The following is an 11,313-nucleotide window of genomic DNA, read 5'->3' as shown; positions in this document are numbered from 1 at the left end:
TTCCCAGAAGGAGGTACAGTGAGATGCAGCTCAGTATTTGAATGTGTGAGAGGCAGACTTACCAAATTGTGTCAAGGTAAGTCGTTTTTTTTTAATTCCCAGAAGTGATACATTACTTGACTTTATTTTTGAAATTCTCCTGCCTTTCTCATGCATTCAAATGGTAAGCAGCATTTCCTGTGTTTTCATTTGAGAACTAACTTTAAATGAGTACTCGTGAACCAATGACTTTGGAATATTACTAACTAAGCTTTGTGCAAGGTGCTGTTTTTTCCTAGTTTTGTATCACTATTTCTCTTCTTTTTAGAGTCTTTTTTTACATGTCTTAGACACTTTTCCTTCTTAAACCATCCCCTCTCTAGTCTATCTCTTTAGACCGTCCTGACAGCAGCACAGGTGACACCATATTAGATCAGGACACAGAGTTTTAATAGTCCGCAATCTCCATGTCCTGAATACATGTTAAATGGATTGCTGGGTACTGCACAACAGGATTATCTGATTAACTGCACTCTGTCTAATTAGCACAACCTCCTGTTGAGCTTGTGTACATGACAGCCTAAATTCCTAGATAATGTATGGGATCTAAAATTTAAAAAAATGCTACCCAAAAGTTATAGCGCTGTTACTCCACTTCACCATAGAACTGTGAAAAAGGAATTAACACAATGGTGAACCAGGCCTATAGGCTCTGCTGTTTGGGAATCAGTTTAAGCAATAGAAAAAGAGCTTCGTTTCCCATCTCTTCCCTTCCTGTTACACACACTTGCACTAGTTCTTAAAAATAACAGCAGTGAGGATAGTAATGGTTTGTTTCGAACTGCAGATAGCTTCCGGGTTGGCTAGCAAACTGCAGAGAACCTAAACCTGCTTCTGTGCTTTAAGATGAAAAGTGCTTCAAGCTCACCACTCCAATAGTGCAATTGCAGGACTCAGAAGCAGACTTGTTCATGTCCCTGTGAGAAACTAAGCAATAGTTTTAAACAGGGCTAGAAAGGCATTGTTTTTGTGTGTGTGAATATTGCCTGTCTCCAGTACTGCCTGACAGAAGAACAGAAGCTGAGCACCATACTCGCCAAGCAGCAATGATCGTAATGGTGCCTACGTTTGCAAGGGTTTCCTGTTAGAGTGTATAATATGTTGTCAAAGCCACGCAGTTCCTCATCCCTTCTGGAAGCTGTTTAGGCTATGGGCATTCTCAAAAGTCTTTTTTAAAATTCTGGCTTATGGACTTGTGTGAACAAATGGAAAACTGCTCTAAATGAACTGTGAAAAAGGTTCCAGTTTAATGCACAGAACTGCATGGTGCTCTTCCTCTCCTGCCTGCCTATACCAAATCCAAATCTCTATTCTGAAACTACAACTGCCACTATCTGAAAACCTATATCAAATTATTTATCAGGCCTCCTACTTGTAAAGTGATGGTTACACTCTGATCAGATAAAAGCAAAGCCTGGGATGATTTTTCAGCCAAGTTCTCCTTAAAGAATCTATGGATAATTAGAGAACCAGTAGAATTATAACATCACAATAATGAGAGGAAAGTATTCTTAGACTCTGTTCCTATTTAACTTTAGCAGAATTCCGAGAGAAGATCTTTAATAAAGACCCAATATTTTTAATTAAGGATGGAGGAAGTTCTTACTCTAGATTTATTTGTTTCACTAAGCCCAGGCTGCCCATTTATGGACCAGGGCCCTGTTGTGATAGGCACTAAACAAACACACAACAAAAAGACAGTTTGTGGTGCAAAGAACTCACAATTCAAGGCTATCTCTACACTAGAGAGCTTACAGCGGTACAGCTGCGCCACTGTAAAGTCTCCTGTTTAGCCGCTCTATGCCGACTAGGGAGTGCTCAAAAAATTAAGAAGCTTTTACTGCAAGAATTACATAGAAAATTGTTGTTCTCTGAAGATTTGTGTGTGTGCTCGCGCCAAACTTGGAAACTTGATTCAATCGGTAAAGTATAAAACAAAACATTTTTGCCCTGCCTTAAATGGAGATTACGACACAATCATTAGTATGGATATAGATATTATGTATGCATATGCCCCCTCTATAGTAATGGGCGCTGCATAATTGCCAGTAATAAATGATAAAAATCTCTTCTTTTTCATCTACAGGGTATCGAGCGCCTTAAGAATCAGACACCTACTTGGGAAAAAGTCAGCAGCTGGGAAGCGATGAAACTGGCTTTTGGTGGTAATTTCTCCCTGAGCTGGTTCAATCCTTTTTCAGGCCTGAGTTGCAAAAAGGCTCCACCATCTGGGGTGGCAGCAGTCACTCCACCTGAAATAGTGACCGAAGAGGCTCTTGAGCAATTCTTGGAACAAGAGGTTGCTGTCCAAGTGTTAAATGAATAAGCAAAATGCTCTCCAAAATGTCAACAAAGGCTCTCTGTTTTTATTAAATGTTCGCACCCCAGATTTAGCTTTAAGGGACCATGGTGCAGAAAACATCTGGACATATTTGTCCAGAAGTCAGGTGCAGTACTAGTAGAAGCAATGCAAATCTCTACTGACTGCCCAACCAATGATGTAAAACGTATAAGCTCCATTTCCACCACTGGAAAGGTTTTATTAAGCAAAGAGCAACTGCCCAGCTTTGCACAGTTCCTAATTGTTTGTTCAAGGAGTAACTCCTTTTTTGGCTCACTAGGTGCTGATGCTGCCTTTAACCCAGGAAGTTCCCAGTTCAGATTTCAGCTGTCTTAAAGTTCAGGGCAGATCCACAGATGGGCAAATTCATCCTGGTGTAACTCCATTGACATCACTGGAATTGTGCTGGGGATAAATTTAGCCCAGAGTAACTCCAGCTACTGCCTGAGATTCTTCTATTTGAAGGCCTGATCCAATGCCCATTCAAGACAACGGGAGCCATTCCACTGACTTCTATGGGCTTTGAATCAGGCCCTAAGTGTGATGGTGACTGACTCACTGGCAGACATAACAGGTGAATCTGGTATATTGCTACTGTTTAGTAAACAAAACAGATGAATACATGAATCTTGGCAGCATGGTAAATCTGTCAGATCAAGTCTTTATCAGTGTGTCATGAAATTCTATTTGCTGTTAATAGCAGGATTGTTTTTAAGGAGGAAACCTGCTTAGTTACAGTAGCTTCCATTAAAGAGTGTGTCTGACATGCTGTAATATTGCCTTAAATGTCAATATCTTAAAATATTCAGCTGTCAATTCTTGGTTAGAAGTGGACTTTTTAAAGGTGACCACTATTGAATATTTTAGATAGTTACACATTTATAGTTAGTAAATGTTTACATGAGAATACATGCTAGATATAAAAGTTTTATTACCATGGGTTGGAAAGGTTACACAGCTCATGAGTGGCAAAGTCATAAATGAGTTATATGAGTCATCCTAAAAGGAGGCCAATACAATCTTTTATATCAAACGACATTGTCCTACACAGATTCTATATTGCTAATGAATATGAATGAAGAAAAGTTTATTTTAGGAATATTTTAGCCTTTTTTTAATAGTCTTTTTCGGTCATCTTTTCCTTGTAAAAACAGATACCTTAGCTACCATCAATTTAATTCTATAGAACCCAAGGAAGCCATAGTTTGGCCCTGCCACTGGCCTGTCAGGTGACCTTGGGCAAGTTGCTTCCCCTCTCAATGCCTCAGTTTCTCTAACACAGGGTAATGAAACCTACCTCCTCTCTGAAGAGCATAGAACTCTATGGATGAAAGGCATTATGATGTAAGAGGTAGGTGATGATTTTATTTATTAAAGAGGTTCCAGGTGGAACCTGTACCAACCAGCCTCATTTGAAAAATGTTCAGAATTTAAAATAAAACAAAACCCCACAGCCTTAGTGTGTAATGACTTGACACACAGGAGTACTGAAAAGAGACTGTCTTTGTTCCAGTCCCCTGCCATGGGTCACAATAAATAAATCCCCTTATGATCTGATGTGGGTTAGTATGCACTGACTCTGGCAGCGGCTACAAGCAGTTTGTTGAAAAACAGGAAAACTTTTTGAGCAAACATTTCAGAAAAATTGCGTGCCCTCCCCCCCTTTTTAAATTGAGAAAATCTGAAACTTTTCTAGGTGCTCTAGTCAACAGGAATTAAGAATCAGGTTTGTTCCTATATCTACAGCTTACTTTAAAAGAAAACCTGTCCTTCTATATACTAAGCTGTTGTTCTATCATCAGAAACAAACAGAACATCTCTTCTGTAAACTGCTCAGGATGTAGTTGTATCTGACTATAGTAAAGTGAGCAACTGTCACTCTTCTGCACCCAAAGTGCACTTTTATCTAACAGTGTTTCAAAGCAAGAGGGCGAAGAGGAACACTTAAGAAACTACATGGGGGAGTTAGTGGGGGGGGGGGGGAGGGAACATTTAAGGAGGGAAAATAAGACTGGACCTTTTAACTCATGTATTCTAGTTCTGTCTTGGTGTTTGGCCTGAGGTAAGTCATTTAACCTCTCAGCCTTAGGCCATGTCCACACTTACAAGCTTACAGCAACACAACCGTACTGATATAGCTGTGCTGCTGTAAGAGCACTTGTGCAGCTGCTCTATGCTGACGGAAGAGAGCTCTCCTGTCAACATAAAAGCTATGTCGATGGGTGAGTGTCTCCCGCTGACGTAGCGCTGTTCATATCAGCACTTATGCCGGCCAAATTTATGTTACTCGGAGGTGTTTTTTTTCACACTCCTGAGTGACAAAAGTTTTGCCGACATAAGTGCTAGTGTAGACATGGCCTTAGTTGTCCTAGCTGTAAAAAGGCCGGAGCAACACTGGATTATGTGAGGACTAATTAATGTTTGCAATGTAAATTACTTTGAAATGCTATATCAGGGCTAATTATTAGAATGGGAAATAGTATCTGTTTTGCTTGGGGAAAAATAGGAACAACTGGCACACACGTGTTACATATTTGCTGAAATAAAATGATGGCAGGGACTGTACATTAATTATTTCTTAAAATACATTTTTTTGGATAAGCCTCTGACTGTTCTGATACAAGCCATTCAGCTTTTTTGAAGTCAGAGTGGGTATCATATAAAAACAGGCTTTCGTATTAGATTTCAGCTACTGTTTCTGACCTGCCTGAGAATACCAGGGGAAAGTAGTATGTCCGTTGACTTCAGTGGAGCTAGGATTTCACCATGTGAGAGAGACTTATTTGTTTGTTGCATTCCGATGGTGCTGCTGCTTCTTGGACATGAGCACAATCACAGCTTCTTTGGGAGTGGTGACCATTTGAAGGGGATATATTCCCCCTCTCCTTTTTTTATTTTCACCTGTTCCTGCTCAACGTGACTGCAGGACTCATGTATTTTACTAGAGCTGTCAAGCAATTAAAAAAAATTAATCACAATCATGCGATTAATGGCACAGTTAATAATAAAATACCATTTATTTAAATTTTTTGATGTTTTCTACATTTTCAAATATATTTATTTCAATTACAACCCAGAACACAAAGTGTGCAGTGCTCACTTTATATTTATTTTTGATTACAAATATTTGCATTGTAAAAAACAAAAGAAATAGTATTTTTCAATTCACCTAATACAAGTACATGATAATCTCTTTATCATGAAAGTTGAACTTACAAATGTAGAATTATGTACAAAAAAACCCTGCATTCAAAAATAAAACCATGTAAAAATTTTAGAGCCTACAAGTCCAATCAGTTCTACTTCTTCTTCAGCCAATTGCTAAGACAAACCAGTTTGATTACATTTGGAGGAGATAATGCTGCCAGCTTGTTATTTACAATGTCACCTGAAAGTGAGAACAGGCGTTTCCCTGACACTGTTGTAGCCAGTGTTGCAAGATATTTGTGCGCCAGATGCGCTAAAGATTCGTATGTCCCTTCATGCTTCAACCAGAATTCCAGGGGACATGCGTCAATGCTGATGACGGGTTCTCCTCGATAACAATCCAAAGCAGAGCAGACCGACACACGTTCATTTTCATTATCTGAGTCAGATGCCACCAACAGAAGGTTGATTTTCTTTTTTGGTGGTTCGGGTTCTGTAGTTTCTACATCGGAGTGTTGCTCTTTTAAGACTTCTGAAAGCAAGCTCCACACCTTGTCCTTCTCAGATTTTGGACCGCACTTCAGATTCTTAAATCTTGGGTCGAGTGCTGTAGCTATCTCTTTAGAATCTCACATTGGTATCTTCTTTGTGTTTTGTGAAATCTGCAGTGAAAGTGTTCTTAAAACAAACGTGCTGGGTCATCATCCAAGACTGCTAGAACATGAAATATATGGCAGAATGCAGGTAAAACCAAGCAGGAGACATACAATTCTCCCGCAAGGAGTTCAGTCACAAATTTAATTCACGCATTATTTTTTAACGAGTGTCATCAGCATGTCCTCTGGAATGGTGGCCAAAGCACGAAGGGGCATACAAACGTTTAGCATATCTGGAACGTAAATACCTTGCAATGCCGGCTACAAAAGTGCAATAGGAACGTCTGTTCTCATTTTCAGGTGACATTGTAAATAAGTGGGCAGCGTTATCTCCCAGTAAATGTAAACAAACTTGTCTTAGTGACTGGCTGAATGAGAAGTAGGACTGCATGGGCTTGTAGACGCTAAAGTTGTACATTGTTTTGTTTTTTTGAGTGCAGTTATGTAGCAAAAAAAAAATCTACATTTGTAAATTGCACTTTCACTATAAAGAGACTGCACTATGGCACTTGTATGCGGTTAATTTAAAAATACTATTTCTTTTGTTTATCATTTTTATAGTGCAAATATTTGTAATAAAAATACTATAAAGTGAGCAGTGTACACTTTGTATTCTGTGTTGTAACTGAAATCAATATTTGAAAATGGAGAAAAAGACCCAAAATATTTAATAAACAACAGAAAACCAATTGAAATTTAACTGTGCGATTACAACTGTGATTAATTTTTTTTAATTGCAATTAATTTTTGAGTTAATCGCGTGAGTTAACTGCGATTAATCGACAGCCCTGTTTCCTCCTCCCCTTATTATTTTTATGTGGTTGTGTCTGCTTCTGGGCCTACCTGAAACTAAGAAACAAAACGAAGAGGCGCACGAAAGCAAATAACCCAAATGGAAGGTGATGTAAATGTTTTCAAAGCCAGCTGAGATTCTGTTGAAGAAGACCGCTAGCTAGTGATAGAATGTCTTCACGGAATCTGTCTCCTACAATGAATAGGAAAGTCTTGTTTTGCCTCAGCCTGTACTTTTATTATCTGGCAATCTGACACAAATTTTTGTTGTTTTTACCAAATTGTCCAGAAACACTCATGGTTAACCAAAAAAACCACAGGCTCTTATCAATGTAACCCTTTTTTTCCCTTCCCCTTCCAATGTGTATTACCATCCCTGTCAAGTTGTGTCTTAACTTGGTGCCTGATCCTTCAAACCCTACTGAGTGTATTGACTGCTACTGAGAGTAGTCCCCTTATAATCTCCAGATCTACTCTCCGCAAGAAAGCACTATGCCCCGTGGTAAGCATGTGCAGGATCTGTCCCTTAAATTGTAAGGTCTTTGGAGTAGGGATGTTGTCTTTTTTCCTCTGAAAAGCCCTACTGTATATTTACAGTGTTATAAAAAGAAAAGGAGTACTTGTGGCACCTTAGAGACTAACCAATTTATTTGAGCATGAGCTTTCGTGAGCTACAGCTCACTTCATCGGATGCATACCGTGGAAACTGCAGCAGACTTTATATATACACAGAGAATATGAAACAATACCTCCTCCCACCCCACTGTCCTGCTGGTAATAGCTTATCTTAATATAATAATAATAATCTTAATAGCTTAGATAAGCTATTACCAGCAGGACAGTGGGGTGGGAGGAGGTATTGTTTCATATTCTCTGTGTATATATAAAGTCTGCTGCAGTTTCCACGGTATGCATCCGATGAAGTGAGCTGTAGCTCACGAAAGCTCATGCTCAAATAAATTGGTTAGTCTCTAAGGTGCCACAAGTACTCCTTTTCTTTTTGCGAATACAGACTAACACGGCTGTTACTCTGAAAAGTGTTATAAAAATACTGATTAGCCTATGGTAGTGATCTATTCCACGAACAATGTGTTTTTAAATGAATGAGTTATACAGCTTTCTGGGTACATGAATGAGAAAAAAATGTTAGATCTTTCAGCACAAATGTTTAATTTATTAGGGATAGGGATAAGACAGCAGGGTAAAGTACTCTTATATTTTATATACCTCTGTGGGTCTTGTTAAGCAGCTGTTCTATGCAGTTAAGGAATTTATATATTTAAAAATGTTCTGTTTTGCTATTTGTAACTCCATTTTGTGCCTTCAGTAGATGTTATACTTATTAAAGAATTAATATTTCCATCCACCTCAGACTCCTGTTTTCAAATATTCTAAACCATTGAAATGCTGCCTAGAGAACCTTTCCGCTCTGTGTGTCTGGGGAGGCACCTCCTAGGCATAGTTTGGATTGCAGAAGTAGGAAGTGGTCTTTCAACTAGATCTCTCAGTTCAGAATACAGAACTGGTTTGCAAAAAATTTTTCTTTTTTCAAAATTGACAATTTTTTCCATGGAAACTACTCTGCATTTTTTACCCATTTCTGTACACAATTTGGATTCAGTGTATCATTCATTCAGAAGGGCTCGATCCACCACTCTTTCAGACAAAAAGAGATGCCAACCTTGCTCTGAGACTTCTAAGGACAGGGGCGTGTGCAGGAATTTTAAATGTTACTGCTTTTCGTGGGGGGCACATTAAACACACACATTTTATACACATTACATCATGTCACACACACATACATCATATGCAAAGAAATAAATGGCAGTATATTCACCATTTCAATGAACTGTACCTGTAAGGCACCCGGAATATAGGTTCCTTAACCTAATGGGGGGAACCTATGCAAACCACGTAGGCACATGTGCATCCATAACCTCATGTTATGGGGTTACATGTACGAGCTCACTGAGTTTGCACACTGCATGTTAGTAATCAAAAACACAGTAGAAAAAGGGAGGGGAGCAGAGAGCTCCTCCAGACACAGGGCCCAGGTGCAGAGCCCAGAACTCCTCCCACCCCGGGGCGAGTTCCAACACCGGCAGGGAGAGTGAGCTCCTGCACCAGGGCCTGGTGGGGAATGCAGAAATCCTCCACGCTAGGGGCACAGAACTCCTCCAGCCCTGTGGCTGCGGTGGGCAGAGCTCTCTCGCTCTCCCCACCACAGCCCTGGGAGGGAGGAGTTCTGCATCCACTGCTGATTACTGGCGGGGCCATGCCCCTGCTTGCCCCCCTTTGCACACACCCCTGTCTAGGGATGTTCATGAATAAAATTAGGGAGTTTGCATGGACCTCTCTCAACCCATCTCTCCTCCTGCTGGAGAAACAGGGACCTCTTGCTCCTCCCCTCTGCATCTGTGGCCTAGGGGGGACCTACCCCCTCCTCACTGCACCCCTGATCCTTCCCACCCTCAAACAGGGACATGGGGAGGAGCAGCCTTGGGAAAGCTGCCCTTCTATGCCACTGACGGCCTTTAATTATCATGGCCAGGCCTAGGTCCTTCCTGGGATGATCCATCTCTTCTCCCTCCTCTGTTTTGTTCCCTCTTTGCTACCACCGCTCCTCCTGCCCCTCCAGCTTCTTTTCCTCCTCTGCAGTCTGTGCAGTGGGAGCTGAGCCAGAGGCAAACTGGTGAGCGTCAGCAGGGGTTAGGGCACTTGGTACCTAGAGCAGGTTAACATAGTCCAGCAGAGTCCACTTGTGGCAGTTAGAGCACAACACCACAGCCTGTGACGTGGGTGGTGAATCCAGCAGTGCCCCAACCCATTCAAGATTGCCATAGCTTGCCTCCTATCAGACCCTCACTGTGCAGTCTGTGCATGTACCACAGGGGCAGTGGAGAAAGCGGCCTCCTGTGGCACTATTTGCTGTTTGTTGGACCCCAGGGGTAATGAGTGACACACATTTTATTTCTATATATTATGTATATAAAATGTGTGTGCTCTTGCTTGCAAAATGAATAGATCTAAGCCTCAATTAGTAATTTCATAACTACTATGTAGAAACTGGAAGAATTATGGGACGTTAGGGAGGGCTGGCATCTGTTACACGATCTTCTCATGGAGGTTCCCCCAAACTATGACTCCAACTCATTCTGGGGGTGGCAAGGTTTACCTACCTGTGCGCCTCAGCTGAATGAGTTGTGGTTCCGCTGCAGAACTCGGCAGATCCTCTGGAGTCTGCAGGAGGCGAGGACCAGCTGGGTGAAGACCTTATGCACCCATACACATTCCAACAGCTCCTGTCCTCCACTCCTTGGCAGTCCAGCCTCATTAGAGCTGCTCTACCAGAGCCACATCTGACTGTAGCTCTCCTTGGATCCCCCTTTACAAAAGTGCAGTGCAGAGGGTTGCTACAGCAAAAGCAAAGAGCTCTACTGCTTTTACTGGGTAATCCCCACAGGGCTGAGAGGGGAACAATGCCCCTTCTCCCCTTTCAGAAAGGAGAGACAGTTCCATGAGGACAGCTGAGCTCCATTTCAATGGAAGAGCCATTATATCTGCACACAGAGAGGAATTTCTGTTTCGAGAGATAGGGAAATGAGCTGGGGCTACATTTTTGTTTTAAGACCTCCACAAAATTGACTGTGGTTATTCTGGCCAGTAAACCTACCACCTCAGGTTGTGAGCCTCTCATTTCGCAAGCTAAACAGAGTGGGACCTTGTCCGTTCTTCTCAAGGAAAAATTCAGTGCTGTAGGTAAGTAGGTGGTGCTCTTTGCTCGCCTTGTCTAAAATTGACATGATACAATAATACGAACAAAGGGGTGAGGAAAAATGGGGGAGTGGAAAACAACAGTAGAATAATATGGCTACTCGGGTTAGTTATGTGTTTCTTGTTCTAATGTATGTTCTGTATTATATCTGTCTACCAGAGCTGGTGTGCTGGAGAGAGAGGAATATTATTAGTAATTTTTAAAAATTGAAATTTCAAAATTCAAAAGATGTTGATCACTCTCTTCTACATACCCTGCCACCCATCCACATGCATATAGTCTTTGCATCTAAAAATTTTCCACCAGACCGCTGAACATTATATAACCATGAAAACTGACTCCTCCCCACAACCTATGCCCTTTATATATTTGTTAAAATGTGTGTATATTATATGTATATAAACACAACCCACTAAAATTGTAAAATATATATATAGAGAGAGAGTACTGAACCAAAGCTCTAGTGTGAGGCACTGTGCTGTTGAAGTTGTCACTTTGTGCGTTTGCTGTTAACTCAGTATTATGACAACTTGTGGTCAGTAAAGACTTCCTTGTGCTTTTCA

At 40.9% G+C, this 11,313-nt stretch overlaps 1 protein-coding gene across 1 annotated transcript in view; it reads left to right on the top strand.

The window, feature by feature from the left end:
- The window catches only part of ZDHHC3 (zDHHC palmitoyltransferase 3), a 35,120-nt gene extending 30,783 nt beyond the window's left edge, over positions 1 to 4,337 (top strand). Inside the window, exon 7 of the mRNA XM_048838856.2 lies at positions 2,126 to 4,337. Coding sequence (XP_048694813.1) covers positions 2,126 to 2,365 — 240 coding nt within the window. The 3' untranslated portion in view covers positions 2,366 to 4,337. The remainder of the gene's footprint in view (positions 1 to 2,125) is intronic.
- Positions 4,338 to 11,313: the final 6,976 nt, after the last annotated feature.

Source organism: Caretta caretta, chromosome 2 (genome assembly GCF_965140235.1).
Source record: "Caretta caretta isolate rCarCar2 chromosome 2, rCarCar1.hap1, whole genome shotgun sequence".
NCBI classification, from domain to species: domain Eukaryota; kingdom Metazoa; phylum Chordata; order Testudines; family Cheloniidae; genus Caretta; species Caretta caretta.
Note: the sequence above shows the minus strand (reverse complement) of the source record. Positions and strands in the feature narration are given on the sequence as shown.